Source organism: Humulus lupulus, chromosome 7 (genome assembly GCF_963169125.1).
Source record: "Humulus lupulus chromosome 7, drHumLupu1.1, whole genome shotgun sequence".
Lineage (NCBI taxonomy): Eukaryota > Viridiplantae > Streptophyta > Magnoliopsida > Rosales > Cannabaceae > Humulus > Humulus lupulus.
The window spans coordinates 53,364,972-53,388,691 of record NC_084799.1 but is presented as its reverse complement, the minus strand read 5'-3'; the positions used below and the strand labels follow the sequence as shown (position 1 = coordinate 53,388,691).

The window sequence follows — 23,720 nt, the reverse complement described above, 5'->3', positions numbered from 1 at the left end:
TATTGGGTATATAATTTTGAAATTCAAGAAACGGGTTTTGTTGGGAGAGCGGTGGGTTTGTGTATGTACGCTATTATAACAAATTAATAAAAAGAATACTATATAACGAATTTTTATACATATATATAATTAAAATATATAAGATATACATGGAATGGAAGAAAGGGTTGGCTACTGGTCGTTTTCACACTGAGGTGGTGGTTACTCGAAATAAAATATAAGCCCAGCAATCACACAAGGGATTATCATTAATCAAAATTTTCTTTCTTTAATTTCACTATCGATGCTTGTACCTTACCCTATATATATATTTATATATGTGTACTCTTTCTATACAAATTGATTATTTATTTATTTTTGTTGAAATTTCTAATATGTATTTATGAAAGTGAGAAATCTTGTTTTCATTCGGATAAAGGGAAGAGAGAAGAAGAAGAGAAGGAAGCCAAAATCCAAACGAGTAAATTCATAGTCCAAATACAAAAGAACCGGCCGGAGTCGATCTTAACCTAAAAATAAAAATAATAGTAATTATGATAATGATACAAAAGGATTTTCAAATTAAGGGTTATAAACTTAACTTTTTTTTAGGTAATTGACCTTATGGATTAAAAACACAATGGAGATACAAGGCAGATTATTGTATGCTTATATACCGACTGCGGTTGTAATTTTCTGTTGCCCTATCTTATTGACTTTTATACTAGTTTATTACTTTTCGACATCTCTTGAGCGCTGTTGTGATGATGAGTATACTTTCTGGTAATATATATATATATATATATACACTTCAGAGATATAAACAATAAGACTAATCAAGATAAAAATAATATATATAATGGGAATTATATAGTAATATATTATTAAGGGCCGCGAATAACTATGGTAACTACTAACTAGATATGTTACAGGTTATCTTAGCAATATTGATCTCAAATTAACTGTAGACAAAAAGTATATATAACTGGTAAAATGAATGGTTACGGTACTGTGCAAGTTTTTCTTTTTAGGTTGAATAAAAAAAATTCGGAGTCAGTTCTGAGTAAGAGGAGGAAGAGCTTCAGCTAATTAAAAGAATGAGAAAAGGAAAAAAAAAACACTAATTTTTTTTAAAAGTTGTAATCTCTTAATCATGAAACACTTATGTTAGAGTTGCCATCAAGTAAAGATAAGTAATAGCTAGAGATATCTATTATGATGAAAATAATAATAATAAGTAGACTTTGGGAGCTAACTAGCTAGAGGTCTAGAGCAAAGTGGTTCTCAATCTCAAATACTATGATAGAGGGGAATGATGGAAGGGAATATTATGGAAAAAGGAAAATTTCTAAATTAAATTTGGTTCATGGTGGAGAAGTCGATTTACCCAAATTATAAGTGAATCGCCAGATATACATTAAACTCATAATCACAATTTATAATATATAATTAAATATTAAGGGGGAAAAAGAGAGAGATTAAGAAGAGAAAAAATATAGTAAAAAAAAGAACTATACTGTAGTGGTTGTAGCAGGAGCTGTCGTCGTAGGAGCACCACTATCACCACCTCCAGTACTGACCCCACTAGGGCCACTACCACTACCCTCCCCGGCGGCGGAAGCGGCGGCTCCACTGCCACTGCCGCCAGCCACGTCATCACCTTGACTGACCCCCACCGACACACTACCTGGCGGAAGCAGTGTTGCCGTGGTAGCCGTCGTGGAGGTTGGCCGCTTCCGCTTCTTCTTCTCGTATGGAATCCCTCTGGCCTTGGCCTGGCCTTCTCTTACTTCCCTCAGGTAAATCCTGACCGCCCTGGCTCCGAACGGATTCGACTCGGGTCGCCCGCCGTTCTCCTCGTAGGCCGCCCTGAGCCGTCCGATGAGCGCGTCGAGGCTCCCCCAGGCCTGCTTGAGCGGGCAAGCGCAAGGGGCAGGCGGGTTCGGGTGTCCGAAGTAAGGACACCCGGTGACATGGACCTTGGTCTTCCCAAACTGGTCTAGGTACTTCAAGAATTCGATCACGTGCGCGCCACTACACCGGGCCAGCGTCAATGGAGGCTTGTGGTTCCTCAGGTACTGCAAGAACGTGTTCCAGTCCCGCCGTTTCTGGGACTCGTACCGGCTCGGCGGCACCGTGGCTACGGCCGCCGCGGCCAATGGGCTCTGGTCCGTACTCGGGCCTGCTGACCCAGTTGCTGATGGGCCATCTCCTCCGCGAGTATTCGGATCGGAAGATCCCGTAGTAGAAGTAATAGTACCGGCGCCACCACCTGAAGCCGAATCCATTATTCGTGGACAAAAAGGCCAAAATCTTGACAAGATGTAGTACTATATACTAATAACCGATGATGATAAACTATATATATGTGTATGATGTGACCTACTTTTGACGATCAATAACTGAAACTAAGTCCTTGTTTTTATTATTTTCTCCTTGTGTCTTGTGCACTACTTGGCTGTGGAAATAGAGCCAACCCGCCCTTTGAAAATTATGCTGCAATTTACAAGCTATAAGAATCTTAATTCCCTTTGATCATCACTGGTTGATCTCTCTAATTGGTTCTTATTATGATCAGCTCCGGAGACTCCTACGTACTCTAGACTATATCTCTCTTCACGGGAAAGTCTTTCTTTGCTGATTTGAATTTTATTCTATTTACTTCTTGTGAGTTCGAGGGATGGGTTTTAGGGGGAAGAAAGAAAACTAAATGTGAAGAAGAGAAAAATTAGAAAGAGATAGATAGAGAGAGAGAGAAGACCGCTCAATGATGGGACGTAAAAAGTATAGATGAATGAACACGAATGAGACTCTCTCTCTCACACATCTCACTCAAGAGAAAGCAAACTCTAGAGAGAGAGAGTGAGTGAACAAAAACAAAATCCTTAATAAATAAATAGAAAGAAAAAAGGAAAAGAGAGAAGAAAGTTAAGAGTACTCTCCTCAAAATACAACTCTAAAATTTTACCTTTTTTTTTTTTTTTATTTTAGATCAAAATATATCTACTCCATTTATTAACTTCTAGTTATTTACATCATTTAAATATTTTTATTAATTAAAAAAATAAAAATAAAACTAATAATTCTTTTTTTTTTAAATAGATAAAAGACCAGAAAAAAATATTTAAAATAGATCTTAAAAATTTATAAATGTATAAAAGAAAATAAAGAAACTTTGAATTAATTTAAATGAGCTATTAATGATAATTTTAACAATTTTCTCACTAATATATTTATAGAAAATTATAAGCCTTTTAGACGAGTTATTATGACTATGTTTATGTTTAGCGTGTGTGTATGTATATGTGTATGCGTTTGAAAGAGAAGTGAGGATTCAAAATTCACATGGTGGCCCCAATGTGTACACTATTCACTTCGGCACCGGCCCCATGGCCACTCCACTCTCATCTCGTCTCCTACATTTCCCGGTCTCCACGCACACGCACACGCACACCTCTAAATTTAATTGGAGGCTGTTCTCATATTCCCACCATCATCGATATCGATTTGAATAATTTTTAAAAAAATACCAAAAATATGATAAATAATTTTATATTATTGTTAATGAAATAATTATTGAAATTATTAATTAGGTCTATAGGTTAACATGTGACAATTTTGGTGTACTCTGTGTCAGATGAGTAATAATTTATCACCAGTCATGACTGATCGAGTAATTAATACTTTATGCATCGTATGATATTATTCTATGTATATATGCAACCAATTGTACATGAGTTTAAATTATAAAAGCAGAATTCTATGATCATCAATCATGTTCATCATCTATTCTCATATATGATCATTCAAGAAACATCCTCCTCCATTTATGTTTAAATAATATACATTATTCGTTCATTTTTTTTAAGATATATTATCATGTAGCAAATTAATAAGTCTTTATATATATATATATATATATATGATCAGCTTGAAAATGAAGGGCCCTACATAATTGCGTGATAGTCACATCCCCAGAATGGGTGCGTGGGGGTGTATGGCTGGTCATGGAGCAGATGGCAATAAATGAGGTCTCAGTGAGGTCAAACATCTTAATAAGAAGGCTACTTTGGAACTTATATACATCCAACAAGTTTGGTTTGTGGCTAATTTGCCCGTTTTTGGTGTGTTTTTAATTTTATAATTATCAATAACTTCTATTTTTTTTTTTAAAAAAAAAACTCAGTGACTTGTATGTATTTCTAATGCTGCTTACTTTGAGTCGTGACAAATATATATTAAGTTTTCTATGGCCAATTGCATATAAGAGAATATTTTGTTTTGATAGGCTTTGGTCAAAATGTATATGTGCATAATCTTTTATAAAATAATGATTTAACGTACCAGCATTGCCAATGCCCGTGAATATATTAATATGTATATAAAATAGAAAATCATTTAAAAAAAATTATTTGTGATTACACTTGACTTTTGAAGAAAAATAAGGAAAAATAACTACATACGTATGATGGTTTAATTGCTTGAGGATTTGGCAAAAATTACGTATATTTCCATTTAGATAAGGGTATTTGTTTCTATATTTCTTAATTATTAATTTCTATTTAGAGGATTAGTGGACAGATTTCACTACAAGTGAAAAAAAAGTTTGCTAGATTAGCATCGATTAGACGCACTACTCTACTATCATATCAAGTCTTGACTATATGTTATTTTCACATGTTATGAGTTGGTAACCTCTAAATTGTTTTAAAGACTTCTTGCAAGATGGACATGCCTTTTTTCCTCGTTGGTATGGTTGTTTCTGTTTTTAGTGCATGAAGAAATTATAACTCAAATTTTTTATATGACGGTGTACATTATAGTTATAGTAAGCATTCCATCAATTTTTCAGAAAATTTTGAATAACTTACGGTATCAAAAAACACTTTAAAATAATTGTTTCACGCACGTATAAAGCATGCTTAAAAACATGTTTTCATATTTTCGGTATATATGGACAATTCAAAATATATATATGACGGTGTACAATGTAGTTATTTAGAATTTTTACAATTTTTTTTTTGAAATTCTAAATAATTTATAGTGCTAAAAATAATATATATGTTGTTTTGAAACTTGTTTTATACACGCGTGAAACAAGTTATTTTGAAACTTGTTTTCAAGATCGTAAATAATTCGGAATTTTTTAAAAACTGGTGAAAAGTCCTATGTAACTATAATATGTACACCATTATATATAAAAAAAATTAGATTATAATTTTTTTACATGCCAAAAATAGAAACGCCCCTACAGATAGAGGCAAAAGGCATACCCCACCGCAGTCCCCTAATCCCATATATCTCTTCTATGTAAAAAATGTGTTGATAACGGAAATTCTTGGTTTTAACAGTTTTTTATTTTTTTCCGTTAACTTTAACAGAATATTCTTATATTTAACGGTAGATTGTAAACATGACTTAAATTTAAATAAAATTAAACAAATTAAAAATATGATGTTTTGAGATATTGAATTAAAATTAAATAAATAAATAATGAAACAAATTAAAATATGATATTTTTGAGATATTTTACAATAATAATTATTTAAAAATAATAAAATCATACGTTCTATAACTTAAATAAAATTTAATTATACTTAAATTTAAACTTCACGAATAATATCATATTAAACATATAATATAATATAATCTACTATCAACTAGCAACAAACTTGAATTTAAAATTTACGTATTATATTAAATATATAATATATAATCTCTTTTGTCACTGTCAAATTCAAAACCTAGAACAAACATAAAATTAAACAAAAATTAATTAATTAATTAAAATAGTTGAAGCATGTATACTACTATGTACTATGACTTTTTCTATTTCTATTATTAATTTCTTTTTAAATATTATTGTAATTTATATACATATGTCGTGTAGTCATGTAAATATATATATATATATATATCTATGTCAATGTTGTATTTAAATGTCATATATGTAGAGATAATTGATATAAATATTTATATATTATATAACTATAATTCATTCTATTATATATATATATATACTTTTAAAAAAAGTGAACCAATTTTTATTAAAATTATAGACAATATTTTGCCCTAATTTTTTTTAATACATTTATGTCATATATTATATTAAACATCTTTTATTTATTTTTATGATATTATTTATTTAAAATTTATATGATAATTAAAAAATATAATAAAAATAAATACATGTATATTTACAACTTTAAAATTATACAAATGTATATTGTACATTGCTTCTACCTAATATATATATATATATAGTAGATACAAGCAACGTGCAATGTGCAAGTTTGCTTAGTTTTATTTATAGAATTTATTAATTATTTTTATTAAATTTATATTAATGTCATATAAATTTTGAAATTAATATTCTATTTTAATTAAATAATTTTTTAAAAAAATTTATGTTTATTATAGTTTTTGAATTTAGGAGTGACAACAAGAGCTTATATATTATATGTTTAATGTAACATTAAATATTATACGTGGATTTTAAATTTAAGTTTCTTGTTAGTTTTTTTAAAAAAATAATAATTTGTTGCTAATGCACAGTAGATTATATTATATGCTTAATATGATATTATTCTAAATTTGATTTAAGTTATAAAACATATAATTTTATTATTTTAAATAATTATCATTGTAAAATATCTCAAAAATATCATATTTTAATTTGTTTAATTATTTATTATTTTTAAATAATTATCATTGTAAAATATCTCAAAAATATCATATTTAAATTTTATTAATTTTTTATTTTATTTTACTTAAGTTTAACTATTTACAAACTACTGTTAAATATAAGAATATTCTATTAAAGTTAACATTAAAAAAATAAAAATTCGTTAAAACTAAGAATTGTGATATCTACATGCTTATTATATAGAAGATATATATATATATATACTAGATATAAAAACTTGCAATATGCACGTTTTACTTAGTTTTATTTATAGAATTTATTAATTATTTTTATTAAATTTATATTAATGTCATATAAATTTTAAATAAATATTCTATTTTAATTAGATAATTTATTTATTTTTGTTTAAGTTTATGTTTGTTCTAGTTTTTTAATTTGGGAATGACAACAAGATATTATATATTATATGTTTAATGTAATATTAAATATTATACGTGGATTTTAAATTTAAGTTTCTTGTTAGTTTTTTTTTTAAAAAAAATTTGTTGCTAATTCACAGTAAATTATATTATATGTTTAATATGATATTATTCTAATAAGTGAGTTTAAGTTTAATTAAATTTTATTTAAGTTATAAGATATATGATTTTATTATTTTTAAATAATTATCATTGTAAAATATCTTTAAAATATCATATGTTAATTTGTTTAATTATTTATTATTTTAAAATAATTATTATTGTAAAATATCTAAAAAAAATATTATATTTTAATTTGTTTAATTATTTATTATTTTTTAAATAATTATCATTGTAAAATATCTCAAAAATATCATTTTTTAATTTTTTTAATTATTTATTTTATTTTATTTAAGTTTAAGTGTTTACAAACTACCGTTAAATATAAGAATATTCTGTTAAATATAAAAATATTTTGTTAAAGTTAACATTAAAAAAATAAAAACTTTTAAAACTAAGAATTTCCATTATCTACACAGTTATTATAAAATATATAGAAGATTAGCATTATCGACGTTGCACTTATTCAACTATATATATACCGGCCAATTAATGACTTTTAAGTTAGAATTTTCTTGCTAAGATGCCAACCACATGCATGCACCCACTTAATATTTATTTTATAGGTTATGAAGTCCTTTAGTATTATTTTTATTTTTTTACAAAAACAAAAAATTATATGGGTTATTATTGATTGTATCTATTAGTTTTACATGGTGCTTCATTTAATTTTCATGGCAAAGATAGTGGCCATAAACCTTATAGCATTTTACTAAATTGAGGAGGTCTATTTGGTTTGGTATAATACTCTAAACATATAAATATATATAACTTATATATGCCCTCATTGAATGACAGAAATGACCTATTGAAATGACCCAAACTAAAAGGTTTTCATTTCTCACGGATATAATCAATAATATGATCACTTTGGTGTTGCCCTTCCAAATATGGGAACTCCACTGATACCCTTTGTGACCTCTAATAACGTACAAATAATCCACTTCTCTCACTCATTTTTACAACAAAATATAATGAAAAACAACCTCACTTTAAGTACTATTATCCTAAATAGGAGAGACGTATGAATTTCGCATAGCTAGGGTTTTGATTTATTAGAAATTTATAGCAACTAATAACCGATTGCCAATATAATATATATTTGTATAATCACACTATGCTCACGATTATGCCTAGAGGCAACAATTATATATATACTAGGTATAAGCAACATAAAATAATATATGTTTATTTAATTTTATTTATAAAATTTATTAATTATTTTTATTAAATTTTTATGATTGTCATATAAATTTTAAATAAATAAAAATATTATATATAAAAAAATGACATGACCATATTAAAAGAAAAATTAAACCAAAACGTTGGTTATGTTTTGTTTTTTAAAGTAATACGATAATATTTTAGATCACAAACTATTATATTTAAGGTATTAAACATTCATGATATTATTCAAATCACACATCAATGATTGGAGAATAAACTTTTTTTTATTATTGATAGAAGATAAATGTTATTCTAATTTCTTATTTAGTTTCACAGTCATACTATTTGTACACAAATGACACTTATATATAATGTATTATATATTATTGTAATAATAATATTTTATAACATGTGAATTTATATTAATATAATTATTAAATATCTAGTTTGTATTAAATATTATTATAATAATATTTCATAATATTTGAATTTATATTAATATAATAACCAAATTTTTATCATAGCAAAATTTTATAAAAATTACGATCAAATATTATATGTTATATATCATTATAATAATAATATTTTATAACATTTGAATTTATATGGATATAATTTATAAATATCTAGTATAGTATTCAATATTATTATAATAATATTTATAACATTTGAATTTATAATATCTAATGATATTTTATAACATTTGAATTTATATTAATATATTAAATAAGTATTTATTTTTAATTGATTTTAAAAGTATATTTTATTAAATATTTGAAATATTCCATTAAAGTTAACAAAAGAAATGGTTAAAACTAAAAATTTATATTATCTATATTGTTATCCCCAAAAATGGAAATTGATGACGTGGCAATAGAGGTGACAAATGGCAGTCCATGGTCCGTAAAAGACACATTAAATAGTCAATAAATACATTGACTCCTCAGAGTTGTGATAAGGTGACCCGGTAGACTGGTGAAAAGTTTGGACTGCTTGAAAGATGTCATAACCAAGCCAAGTGCACCTTGGTCCGAGGAAAGCTAAGGAGAGTGCATCCTAGGAGGCTAAGGAGAATGCATCCTAGGAGAGCTAAGGAGAGTGCATCCTAGGAGGCTAAGGAGAATACATTCTAGGAGAGCTAAGGAGAGTGCATCCGAGGAGAACTCAAGAGAGTAGTCCTAGGAGACCCCAAGGATGTGGTCCTAGGAGACCCCAAGAGAGTGATCCTAGGAGACCCCAAGGATGAGGTCCGAGGAGGAGAGCCCAAGAGACCTTGGTCCGAGGAGAACTCAAGAGAGTGGACCTAGGAGACCCCAAGGATGAGGAGAGAAGTGCATGTCCTACCACCATGCACATGTCCGACCAGCACTTGCATGAGTGGTCAGTAGAAGAGGTGGATCAACTAGCTAGAGGAGGACTGTTATACCCAGATTTCGAGCCATAGCAAATATGACCTCGAAAGCTGAGTTCGCATTAAATGATCTCGTGAGGGTTAGGGTATGCTCTACGATTGTAAATCGGAGCCTGCAAAGTATGATACAGACCTCGAATGTACTGACCTCGAAATGAACTCGATCTCGAAAGATAGCTCTGAGAGCCCATCTTCAGGAACAACTTCGGAGCAGGGGTCTCGAGCTAGATATGCTATCTCGAAAGCGATGTTAGCTCGGGAAATGTCAGTGGCTCGCACAATGACATGAAACCTTAGATGCTGAAGCCTTGGAGATACGCTATGATCATTTTGAATATCTACAAGTATTGTAGATATAGGATGTAATCCTCATTTATTGATGTAAATCCCCAAGAATCGTGGGATATTGTTTAGTCAGTTGTGCGTTTCCTGATCTTTGGGAAACGTTTCCTTGTATATCTGATTATTGGCATTTAAGGCCATTTATTTTTATTCACGAAAGAGTAACTACCCAAAATATGTGGGATAGTATTCTGCATCCTTCTCTATAAATAGAGAAGTCATACACCATTGTAGAGGACCGAATTTCTGATCCTTGAGAGAAAACTCTGGAGAATTCATGCTAGAGAATTGTTCAGAGATAATCTTGAGATTAATAACAGAGACTCGTGGACTAGGCAGATTTAACTGCTGAACCACGTAAAAACCGTGTGTCTGATTCGTTTGTTTGTTTTAGCCATTGTCTTTAATTGTTTGCGTGCTCTCTTCTTTTATCTGTTGACGAAAAACGGCGTCAACAGTTTGGTGCTTTCATTGAGAGCCTCAAGCATCCATCCCAGAGAGATTCATGGCTACAAACAATCAGAACACTCCTGAAGAAAATTACCCAAGGCGTCCTGGAAAACAACCGATGGAGAACCCGGACGCTGAAGAAAGGAGTGGATCCTCCGATTCCCGGGGACCACCTCCACAACCAAGGGATGAGGACATGTATTATAACCCTGAGCGTTATGTCCCTATTGTAGAATTGGAGAATCGGCAGCTGAAACAACTGCTGGCAGATGCCAACAAACGTAACGAGGAGTTGACTAGGATAGCCGCGGAGGCGCAGGTGGCTCAGCCCCCACCTCCGCGCGAAGACCAAGTCCCTCCTCCAAGGGACGTGCACGTTCCTCCCCGGAGGCCCCGTGGGCGTCCACGAAAAAATGCTAACACAAGGAGGCCAGCGCAACCACCAGCACCAACAGAGCCATCTGCTCCTTCTAGGCCTCAGAGGAGTACCCAAGCTCGGGTCCCGCCTAATCCACCTGTGGAAGTGCCTGCAGGAACTGAGAACAACCGAGCTCCTGTCGAGGCTCGGACTCAGGTTCCTGGTAGCGCACCAAACGCAACCGGCCCATCTCGGGAAAATTCTGGACCTTCCAGGCCGAGGCAAGGACGGCAACCACCGTCACCTATACGGTTTCCTCCGTCTCCCATAAGATATCCTTCACCTCCCCGCAGGAACGCTCAACCTGGTCGAGATCAGGATCAAGGGCGTACAGGGGAGAGACAAGGAGACAGGGAGACGTTCCAGGGGCGGAAAGGCGCGCCATCCGAGAGAAGTCAGACGTCCCGATCTCGCACTGCAGAGACGAGGCGACGTAGAAAGGATCCACCACAAAATGACCGATCGATGAGTTTCACTAGTGATGAGTCCGGAGAAACAAGGTCTGTCAGTAAACACGACCGGGGTCGTAAAAATACTGGGAATCACAAGAGCCATCCCGACCTGCGCAATCACCTGAATCAGAGCAGGGGAAAGGGAGATCAGACAAACCCGGATCTTAGGAATCATCTGAATGGGCGTAGAGATCCCTCACGGAAACGCGAGCCTGGGATCGCGATTAATGACTATCAATTCCAAACACCGCCTAAGGACCCAGTACAAGAAAGGATCGATCAGCTCGAAAAAGCCTTTAGGCTTTTGAAGAATGAGCGAGGAAACGGTCGATATGAGGACTCTGATGAGGAGCTCGAGCCGTTTGCTCCTAATATTTCTAACACTCAGTTCCCCCAAGGGTTCCGGATTCCTCACGTCCCAGCGTTTGAAGGAAAAACCAACCCATCCAGCCATCTGAGTACATTCAACACTATCATGAGAGCTAGTAACGTGGGTTACGAGCTCAGATGTATGTTGTTTCCGACATCATTGGCCGGGCCTGCCAAGAGTTGGTTCGAGAAGTACAAGAGACATTCTATAACTTCGTGGGATCAATTGTCTAGAGACTTCAAGAAGCAGTTCCGGGTTATGGTGGGAGTCAGACCCGAAGCATCCACTTTGACTAACGTCCGACAACAACCGGGCGAAACACTAAAGAGCCACCTGACAAGATTTAATCTAGAGGTCGCCCGAGCTCGTGACGTGGATGACAGCGGGCACTTGATGGCCATTCGAGCTGGTGTTTTACCCGGGAGTGCCCTTTGGGATGACATACAAGGGAAACCGGTGAGGTCGATAACCGAGTTTAACAGACGGGCGCAGAAATTTGTCAATGTAGAGGAAACGAGGTCAACACTCAAAGCGACCTCGCAGACCGAAACTACAACGATAAACATTAACTCCGCCTCAACCTCGGTTGACCCACTAGTTACACAGCCTACCTCGGAGAATCCTTCCAAGAGAAAAAAAAAAGCGAGGGAAATAATCCCGAGGCTGATGGAGGAAAGAAGAAAAAAGGAGAAAGGTATTTCTCCGTATATAAAGTGCATACCGAGCTCAACGAGTCTCGGGAAAACATATACCTGGCTAATGAAAACCAGGTCCCCTTCAGGCGTCCGGACCCTATGAGGAATCAAAAGTCCAAGAGGGACTCCAGCAAGTATTGTCGATTTCATAGGGACACCGGCCACACAACTGATGAGTGCCGACAGCTGAAGGACGAGATCGAATGATTGATCTCGAGAGGTTATTTCCGACAGTATGTCAAAAACCAGAATACTGGACAGGCTACTGCCAGCCAGAGAGTAGCCGCGCTTCTGGCAACACAGAATAATAACTCCCGATCTCGGGATGAGGACAGGCCTCCGCCGATAGATGGAGAGGACGTAATAACCATCTCGGGAGGTCCTCATCTCGCAGGAGGGGGCAGAAATGCTCAAAAACGATATGTGAATGAGCTGAAGACAGGGGACGGGTCTCCATATGAACCCGAACCAAGGGCACCAAAAAGCCAAAGGGTTGAGACTCAGCCTATAACCTTCACCGAGGAGGATGCCTCTCACGTCCAGTTCCCTCATCATGATCCACTCGTCATCACCCTACAGCTTGCCAACAAAAGAGTGCGCCGAGTTCTCATAGACAATGGGAGCTCAGTTAACATTCTTTATAAAGCAACCCTAGAAAAAATGGGACTCTCCCTTCGCGACCTGAGGGCTTGTGCAACCACTTTGTATGGCTTTTCTGGAGAAGGAACCGCCTGTATGGGGTCCATTGAACTCCCTGTGACCTTGGGAGACTATCCAGTCTCGGTGACCAAGATGATGGAGTTCGTGGTAGTAGAGTTACCATCTGCCTACAATGTATTGCTCGGGAGACCCGCCCTGGTCGGGCTGGGGGCAGTTTCATCTGTAAGGCATCTAGCCCTTAAGTTCCCAACTCCAAGCGGGGTCGGAACATTGAAAGGAGATCAATTGGCAGGAAGGGAGTGCTACAGCATTTCCTTAAGGGGAAAGAAACAAACAAGCGCGCAAGTACTTATTGTCATACAGTATAAAGATGGGACAGTTTTAGAAATTGATGAGGAGATCGATCCAAGGATTGAAGAGAAGATTGACCTCCAACCTTTGGAGGAGCTCGAAGAGGTTCAGCTCGATGAATCTGATCCCTCAAAAAAGGTGAAGGTCGGGAAACACCTCCTAGACGAATCAAAATAGCAATTAATTTGCTTTCTGAAGAAAAACCAGGATGTCTTCGCGTGGTCCCACTCTGACATGGTGGGAATAAGCCCTAATGTAGCGAGCCACGCATTGAATATAGACAAAAGCTTTCCCCCGAAGCAGCAAAAGCGAAGGCAGCTGGATGAAGACAGAAAGAAAGCACTAAAGGAGGAGGTGGACAGGCTGAAAGCAAATAATTTTATAAGGGACGCTTTTTACCCTGATTGGGTGGCCAATCCAGTGTTGGTCCCGAAACCCAACGGGACATGGAGGACGTGCATTGACTACTCAGACCTCAACAAGGCCTGCCCGAAAGACTGTTTTCCCCTACCGAGAATTGGTCAGCTCGTGGATGCCACGGCGGGGCATGGTCTGATGTCGTTCATGGATGCCTATTCTGGATATAACCAGATTCCCATGCATGCCCCCGACCAAGAGCATACGAGCTTCATTATAGATAAAGGGCTCTACTGCTACAATGTCATGCCATTCGGACTCAAGAATGCCGGAGCCACGTACCAGCGGCTCGTAAACATGATGTTCTCAGAGCAAATAGGGAACAACATGGAAGTTTATGTTGACTACATGCTTGTAAAGTCTCAACTTAACAAGAATCATGTTGATGACCTCGAAGAGTGCTTTGGCGTGCTCAGAAAGTACAACATGAAGTTGAATCCTCAGAAGTGCACTTTTGGGGTGTCTTCAGGGAAATTTCTGGGTTTCATTGTCAACTCTCGTGGAATCGAGGCTAATCCCGATAAAATAAAGGCCCTGATCGATATGCCTTCACCTCGGAAGCATAAAGATGTTCAAAGCTTGACTGGCAGGATGGCAGCTCTGGGCAGGTTCATTTCGAAGTCAACGGACCGCGGTCTCCCATTCTTCAACTTATTGAAAGGAAGTAAAAAGTTCAAATGGACAGACGAGTGCGAGCTAGCCTTTCAAGAGCTCAAAAGGCACTTAGCCGAACCACCCATCCTATCGAAGCCTGAGATGGGAGAAGTACTGTTCTTATACCTCTCAACAACCGAACACGCGATAAGCGCGGTGCTCGTCCGAGAGGAAGAGAGAATACAGAAACCCGTCTACTACATCAGTAAAAGATTACTGGGGGCAGAGTCAAGGTATCCACTGATGGAGAAGCTCGCCCTCAGTCTGATCCACTCATCTCGAAAGCTCCGCCCTTACTTTCAGGCACATCCTATCCATGTACTGACAGATCAACCATTAAGGCAAGTCTTGTCCAAACCAGAGGCATCTGGTCGACTCCTTAAGTGGGCTGTTGAGCTCGGACAATTCGAGATCACCTACCATCCGAGAACAACCATTAAGGCACAAGCGTTGGCAGATTTTATAGTGGAGTGCACCGGTACAGCCGACGACGAGGTAACAACCACGGCCCACGAGCTGTGGAAACTTTACGTCGACGGGTCGTCAAATGAAAATGGAGCGGGGGCAGGAGTTATTTTGATCACTCCTGCAGGGAGCAAATTTCACTCTGCATTAAGGTTCGGCTTTAAAGCATCTAATAATGAAGCTGAGTACGAGGCTTTACTTGCGGGACTACGAATAGCAAAGGAACTCAAGGCCAAAGCTATACATTGTTACAGCGACTCTCAGCTCGTAGTTAATCAGATCTTGGGAGAGTACCAGGCTCGTGGCACAAAAATGGCAGCTTATCTGGAGAAGGCAAAGTACGCATTGGAGTTTTTTGAGTTTTATGCAATCGAACAGGTTCCCCGAGAACAAAACTCAAATGCAGATGCCTTAGCTCGACTCGCCACTTCCACTGAAAATGAGGAGCTGAATGTTGTACCCATAGAACATTTGTCAGCACCCAGCATTACTAAGTCAGACAAGGAAGATGTGTGCATGATCGAGACAGAACCGACCTGGATGAGCCCGATCGTTGAATACCTCGAAAATGGAATTCTTCCAAAAGATCGAAGTCAGGCTCGGAAACTAATGTATCAACTTCCTCGTTACACCATCCTGGATGGAAGGCTATACAGAAGAGGGTATTCCATGCCATTGCTCAGATGCGTGACTCCCCCCGAGGCAAAGAAGATTATTAGAGAAGTTCATGAAGGGTTTTGTGGAGATCATACCGGGGGGCATAGCCTATCCAAGAAAATTATACGCCAAGGATATTTCTGGCCAACCATTAAAACAGATTCTTTCGAGTTCGTGAAAAAATGCGACAAGTGCCAGAGATTCGCCACGATACCCCGAGCTCCACCTTCCGAACTAACCATGTTGACGTCCCCATGGCCTTTTGCGGTATGGGGCATCGACCTCATAGGCTCACTCCCAACTGGCAAAGGAGGAGTAAAGTATGCTGTGGTCGCGGTTGATTACTTCACAAAATGGACGGAGGCTGAACCATTGGCGACCATAACTTCGAAGAAGATCCTGGATTTCGTGGTAAAAAACATCGTATGCCGATATGGAGTGCCAAGAAAGATTGTGTCTGACAACGGAACCCAGTTTGATTGTGACTTATTTACCAACTTTTGTAACAAGAACGGTATAATAAAAAGCTTTTCGTCAGTGGCTCACCCTCAGGCGAACGGTCAGGTCGAAGCCGTTAATAAAACTCTCAAGAGTTCCTTGAAGAAAAAGTTGGAAGAAGCAAAGGGACGATGGCCTGAGGAATTACCCCAAGTCCTTTGGGGATATAGAACTACAGCTCGGACATCAACTGGGCATACCCCGTTTTCTCTAGCATACGGCTGCGAGGCAATGTTGCCCATTGAGGTCGAAATTCCGACAATTAGAACTCAGATTTACGACCAAAGTTCCAATCATACTCAGCTCGAAGAAACCCTAGACTTGATCGAAGAAAAAAGGGAAGAGGCTCAGCTGAAAAATGCTGCTTACAAGCAACGGACCACGAGATATTTCAATAAGAGGGTTCGAGACCGAAAGTTCGGAGTGGGAGACCTGATTTTGAGACGAGTATTCTTAGCAACCCGAGATCCAGCAGCAGGAGTACTCGGGCCAAACTGGGAAGGACCATACCAGATAGAATCAGTCATCCTCCCTGGCGTATACAAACTTGCGAGATTAGATGGGAGCCTCATACCACGAGCATGGAATGGCGAACACCTTAGACCATATTATCAATAGTGAAGGAAGTGTCGCCCGTAACCATGATTTTCTGTACTTAGTTTGTTTTTGAATTTCAAATAAAGGGTCTACTTTGTTTCACATGTAATTTATTTTTATTTTTGCAATCTCTCTTAATTTAATAACCTATGGTCACACTCATAGGATATTAAGGGGGCATCATTGGTATACATACACATACCTCCAGCTTAAAAAAAAAAAAAAAAAAAAGTATTTGGATATAACCAAATACGCGAGCTTAGATAGTTCTGACTTAACCGAGTTATCAAAAACATTAAGTATTTGGAAATAACCAAGTACACGGGCTTAGATAGGTCGGACATTACCGAACTACCAAAAACCAAAAACGTTTGGAGTTAACCAGATGTGCAAGCATAACAGGTTTGGAACAAACCAGCCAAATTATCGATCAATGATAAATGGGAGCCTAAACCCATCACGAAATATGTCGAGATCGAGGCTGGAACATCTTAAAATAGTTTCGAACTCATAACCTCGGAGCTAAGATACTAAGGATGAGGAAAAGTGACTAAAAGATTAACCAAATCATTCATATTACATGCCATATAAGTACTTTTTAGTTCATGGTTAAAGTAATGTACGACCTTGATAAATAACGAGGTTGGAAACGGATAATTCGAATAAACTATGCATGAATGCATCGAATTTCGAGCCTAAATCTAAACTATGTTTGTATGAATTAAATAAACATAACTCATCAATGCAAGAAAAATGCAAAATATTTCGAGCCAAGAAATGTAAAGCATATAAAGAAATTGTGTCAGCCCTGTGGGCACAAATTTAAATAGTTACAAGAATGAGGGGACGCAACCCCGATAGCTGATCTCTCCGAGATCGGATTTAAGGAAGAAGAGTATCCTTAGCCTTCTCAGCATCAATATCACCAGACCCTCCAGGACGAATAGCATGACTATCCTGCTGGGTCGCCTCTCGAGCAGCTGTACTTTCCAAAAGACGGGCATTCCACCGCTCAACATATGTGGCTTCGAGAGGACCCAGGAAGCTGGTGTCAAGATCGGCATTGTCGGCCCAAAGTTTGTACATGGCCTGGTCGACCGCTTTCTCCCTCTGCTCCTTAGCCTCATCCAGGAGGCGGGTCTTCTCGCTCTCCATGAAATCGAAGGTGGCAGACTTCTCCTCTTCGAGCTTGGCTTTGGCCTTCTCGAGCTCCGCGTTTGACTTTTCAAGCTCCTCGAGACGGGTCTTCAATCTTTCAATTTCAGACTTCGAGTCTTTGAGCTCGTCAATCATCTTCAGCTCGAGATCCTTCGACTTTTGAGCCAGATTTAAGCTCGTCTGCACCTCGTTGGTCAGCTTGTAGTTGAGTTGCGCTGAAACAACAAGGGCCTGAAACACAAAGAATGAATCAGAAATATAATCAGAGACATAAATACTCTAAGACATGAAGAGTGTTTGAGAAGGCTACTGCGGCGGAGAGTTCGATACTCTTCTCATAAAGAGTGTTGCAGTCCGAGGCATTGCGCACGAGGTCCCAGTGGTCGGCAGCAAAGCCAGAAAAACTCTGACCTACCCGAGAAAGGACGTCCGAGCTGAGAAGCGCCCCTTCTGCCCCAGCGGTGCCATCAAGTACATATTCCTCAGTATGAGTTCGGGCCGTTGGCAGCTGAACCGTTGAGGTAGAAGGTTTCTTCGGAGGCCGAGCAACTATTAACCGGGTCTCGGTGGGAAGCTGAGAGATGGATGCAGTTGTGCCTGACCCATCGACCTGGGCAGTCGGCTCCTTGGAGGTGTCCGCAGTGATCTGGGCCGTGGGAGTCGTCTCGTGACGTTTAGGTACTTTGGACTGTCGGTCGGGCCTCTTTGGTATCCTCGGGCGTTTGCTTTTCTGGGCGCCAGCTCCCCCATCACTAAAGAGCACGGCGTCGAGGTCGGGATTCATGGCACCTGCATAATGACAGTGAGTTAAACAATGATAATAACTTTGGGAAAAGATGTAAACCAGTTGAAGAAAAAACCTAACTGGAACTTTCCCTCGAGCTTGAGCTTGGGGACCATGAAATTCCCCCGTCTTCAGAAGAGGCGGGGGGAGGGCCTTCCCTATAAGTTGGTGATAACCTCGAAAGGTCCCTATAATCATTGGTCCCATACTGCACAGCTATCCCATTCCACATCTCGTCCGTGGTATACATAGTGTCGTATTTCCCGAGCCCACTATCAAACCTATGGACACAGTCATCTACCCAACTCCATATGTAGAAGTGGTATCTATCCTGTGGGCACGAGACTAGTCTATTGGGCCTGTGTTTTAATAAAGTGGGGGACCACATTCGAGAAGTAGGAAGGGTTTTACCTCCACCGGAGTCCGAGCTCGAGGCTTCATCATTGGCCTCGTTCCCCGACCGCGGACTTCTCGAGCGAATTGGGAGAGATGCTTTCCTTTCCCTCCTCGGGGGAAGGATGCCTGTGGGCAGAGGCACTTCCTCCCAGCGTTCGTATTTTTTACTGGACCAGTCAGAGGTTGACTGGCCCTGTCCCAACAAGCCACAAGCTCGAAGCTTGTCCTCATGTAGCAGAAATGAGAGAGACCTCCTGCCATAAGGGAGTCGGAGCAGGCTCTCTCTGTGCTCCTTCATTGTCTCGTCGGGGGTGGGACGCTGAAATTTAGCTGAAAGGCGAGATACACTTCAACTAAACATGGATACAAGGGCTAAAGATTCGAGCTCAAAAATAGAAAGTAACGAGAATACTTACGAATTCGCCTAAACGAACGATGTCGAGACGGGAACAGACCGTCTGTCCAGAAAAAAGCCCTTTTGAAGTCAGGGGGATGGTTCGGAAGGTCTTCAAAGATTTTTGTCTCTTTGGGGTAGCTCGAAAGATAGTAGAAACCATCTCCTCCCCGAGCTCGGGAGGGATTACTCTTCAAACAAAAGAGATATAAAATCTCTTGGGGTGAAGGTCCTATCCACCCCAGCTCGTGGAATAAGGACCTCAGGGCAGACAGCACCCTGTATGAGTTGGTGTTGAGTTGGAATGGAGCCAACCCAACGAAATCGGTGAAATCCCTGAAAAAGGACTTCAGGGGCAGCAAAGCTCCTGCCTTTAGGTGTTCCTGGCTCCAGGCCGCGTATTTCACACTGGAATCACGGCCCCCAGGAGCGAAGCAGCTCCGTTCATGCCTTGTCGGAGCTCGACACTTCAGTGTGTCTAACGAGCTAAGGCCATGAATGGCCAGGATGTCAGTTATCTGGTCAGAGGTGATAACCGAGCTCTGGTAGAATTCGGCTTCAAACATCTCCCTCCTAGGCTGCGAAGACGAAGGCTCCGCCATTAGGGAAAACTGGAGTTCCCCCGGGTGGTATGCTACTGTGACTTTTAACGCAGGGTCGAGGGGAACTGGCCTAGGTCCTGGGTTAGGCTCCGGATAGATGGCTTCTCGAAGAACTCTTCTCTTCTTTTCGATGACCTCGTCGATCTGGCGGCGATAGTGGGCTCGAATGTCTTCTTGCTCGCGTGCGATCTCGTACTCTTTAATCCGACGCTGGTTCCGAACAAAGACTGATTCCGGGCTCGGAGATTTGGGCTCGTAAGGAATTGCTCGTAATGACCCCCACCGTCTTTCCAGTTTCTGTGACATCTAACGAGAAAGAAAAAATGGTGAGGGCCATGCATGCAAGGATCACGAACTCGATAAGATGAGCTCGGATAGCTAAGGGCAAGAAACTAAATATTAAGACCCTCACTAAAGAGTCAGAGCGCGTATTCCACAGGGAAGAAAAAGAACGTGGATGATCTTTTGAAAATCCCGAAGTTCAAAGGAAAGAAAGGTGGCCGTTAGCCAGGAAAGGGCTTTTTCGGGTTTCGTGTAATTATCAAGAGTAAGGGTTTTTACCCGAAAACTTGGTGTACAAGAAACATAGCCTAAAATTTTCAAAACCCAGAAAGTTGAAACCACATTCAAACGTCGAAACTGGATATAAACCAGAGACGAACTTCCAGAGTGAAAATCCAGAAAGCCTAAAAACCTATCGGTTCAAACCCTCCTATCGCGTCATGCTAAGAACACATACTAACATACACAGCAAACACAGTATAAAAAGAACAACAAAAATGGCGTACTTACACAGTGATGGGGAGTGCAGCGAAATCGTCGAGTGGAGAAGAGGTTGCAGGAAAGAACTCACTGACTCGTACAAACCAGGATTCTTTTGTTTCTTCGGCCTAGAAAACATGCAATGAGCATAAACTGTGGTAAGAGGTTTAGGGAGCGTTTTTCTTTTTTCTGGTCTGTGATGAGCAAATGTGAAGAAGACGAAGAGGGGGTCTTGTATAAATAGGTGGGAAAACTGGATTAATCAGGAGCGTTGATTAAAATCCTCAACAGATCGAATGGAGGGGAGTCGATGATAAGATGGCGCCGAAAAGCTGTCAGACGAACGATCGTGGGCATGTTCCCAAGGTACTCAAGTACCTAAAGTGAGCAATACCCATCTGGCACGTGTCCGTTTTAAGAGTGTGACGGTATGGTTCCCGAAAAGAGTAGTTCAAAAGTTTCCTTCTCTTAGGATTCGAACAAATACTTTTGAGGGGGTAAAATGTTATACCCAGATTTCGAGCCATAGCAAATATGAGCTCGAAAGCTGAGTTCGCATTAAATGATCTCGTGAGGGTTAGGGTATGCTCTACGATTGTAAATCGGAGCCTGCAAAGTATGATACAGACCTCGAATGTACTGACCTCGAAATGAACTCGATCTCGAAAGATAGCTCTGAGAGCCCATCTTCAGGAACAACTTCGGAGCAGGGGTCTCGAGCTAGATATGCTATCTCGAAAGCGATGTTAGCTCGGGAAATGTCAGTGGCTCGCACAATGACATGAAACCTTAGATGCTGAAGCCTTGGAGATACGCTATGATCATTTTGAATATCTACAAGTATTGTAGATATAGGATGTAATCCTCATTTATTGATGTAAATCCCCAAGAATCGTGGGATATTGTTTAGTCAGTTGTGCGTTTCCTGATCTTTGGGAAACGTTTCCTTGTATATCTGATTATTGGCATTTAAGGCCATTTATTTTTATTCACGAAAGAGTAACTACCCAAAATATGTGGGATAGTATTCTGCATCCTTCTCTATAAATAGAGAAGTCATACACCATTGTAGAGGACCGAATTTCTGATCCTTGAGAGAAAACTCTGGAGAATTCATGCTAGAGAATTGTTCAGAGATAATCTTGAGATTAATAACAGAGACTCGTGGACTAGGCAGATTTAACTGCTGAACCACGTAAAAACCGTGTGTCTGATTCGTTTGTTTGTTTTAGCCATTATCTTTAATTGTTTGCGTGCTCTCTTCTTTTATCTGTTGACGAAAAACGGCGTCAACAAGGACTAAGTCAAGATTCCCAGAGACAACTTCAACAAGATATGCGGGAATCTCTCATTCTTCCCACAAATAGGGGGTTTGTTACATTTTGAATTTTAAATGTTTCTTTGTAATTTAAATGTAATAAATATAATAAAATATCCCGGTTCTAGGGGATACCGTATGTATGACCCTAAGCCTATAAATAGAGGGCTTATGGGATGAGAGGGGGGCTTCTTCTGCTTCTTCTTTCTAGAGAGAGAAATTTGGGTCTGAGTATTCTAGAGAGAGAAAGTGCTGGCATTTGAGAGAATTCTTGTATTTTTGCAATCTGTACTGAAGAAACTCAGTTGGCTCAGTCCATCTGATCTTGAGTACGGATCTATAAATCACAACTCTAAGTGGATTAGGCTATTACCGACTGATCGGGGCTGAACCACTATAAAAATCTTGTGTGTTCTTTATTTTCTTTATTATACCGTCTGTGTTGTTTAAATTCTCTTGAAGGTTTGTCGTATTTGACGTTCTCACGTCGTTGGCTAAAAAGACAGTCAACATATATATAAAAAAAATATGACTGGTATCTCTAAAATAGTTATGTAATATTATAAAAATAATTAAAGTAATATTTTTGAGTTATATATATATATACTAGATACAAGCAACATGCAATATATGCACGTTTGCTTAGTTTTATTTATAGAATTTATTAATTATTTTTATTAAATTTATATTAATGTTATATAAATTTTAAAATAAATATCATATTTTAATTAAATAATTTATTTATTTATGTTTAAGTTTATGTTTGTTCCAGTTTTTGAATTTGAGAGTAAAAACGATACAAGCAGCGTGCAATATATGCACGTTTGCTTAGTTTTATTTATAGAATTAATTAATTATTTTTATTAAATTTATATTAATATTATATAAATTTTTAAATAAATATCACATTTTAATTAAATAATTTATTTATTTTTGTTTAAGTTTATGTTTGTTCCAGTTTTTGAATTTGAGAGTGAAAACAAGTAATTATATATTATATGTTTAATGTAATATTAAATATTATACGTGGATTTTAAATTTAAATTTCTTGCTGGTTTTTAAAAAAAAAACAATTTGTTGTTAATACACAGTAGATTATATTATATGTTTAATATATTATTATTCTAATAAGTGAGTTTAAGTTTAATTAAATTTTATTTAAGTTATAAAACATATGATTTTATTATTTTTAAATAATTATTATTATAAAATATCTAAAAATATCATATTTTAATTTATTTAATTATTTATTATTTTAAAATAATTATCAATGTAAAATATCTCAAAAATATCAAATTTTAATTTGTTTAATTATTTATTATTTTTAAATAATTATCATTGTAAAATATCTCAAAAATATCTTTTTTTAATTTTTTAATTATTTATTTTATTTTATTTAAGTTTAAGTGTTTACAAACTACGACCGTTAAATAAAAGAATATTCTGTTAAATATAAGAATATTTTGTTAAAGTTAACATTAAAAAAATAAAAAACTGTT

General features: G+C 37.5%; 1 protein-coding gene across 1 annotated transcript; it reads right to left on the bottom strand.

The window, feature by feature from the left end:
- Window positions 1-1,307: 1,307 nt before the first annotated feature.
- On the bottom strand, window positions 1,308-2,842 carry LOC133792718 (protein LIGHT-DEPENDENT SHORT HYPOCOTYLS 5-like). The gene has a single exon (XM_062230627.1). The coding sequence runs from the start codon at window positions 2,265-2,267 to the stop codon at window positions 1,491-1,493; it is 777 nt and encodes a 258-aa protein (XP_062086611.1). The 5' UTR covers window positions 2,268-2,842; the 3' UTR covers window positions 1,308-1,490.
- Window positions 2,843-23,720: the final 20,878 nt, after the last annotated feature.

Excerpts from the sequence above, each read along its gene's own strand:
- LOC133792718 (XM_062230627.1), bottom strand. The coding sequence starts at position 2,267 with ATGGATTCGGCTTCAGGTGGTGGCGCCGGTACTATTACTTCTACTACG.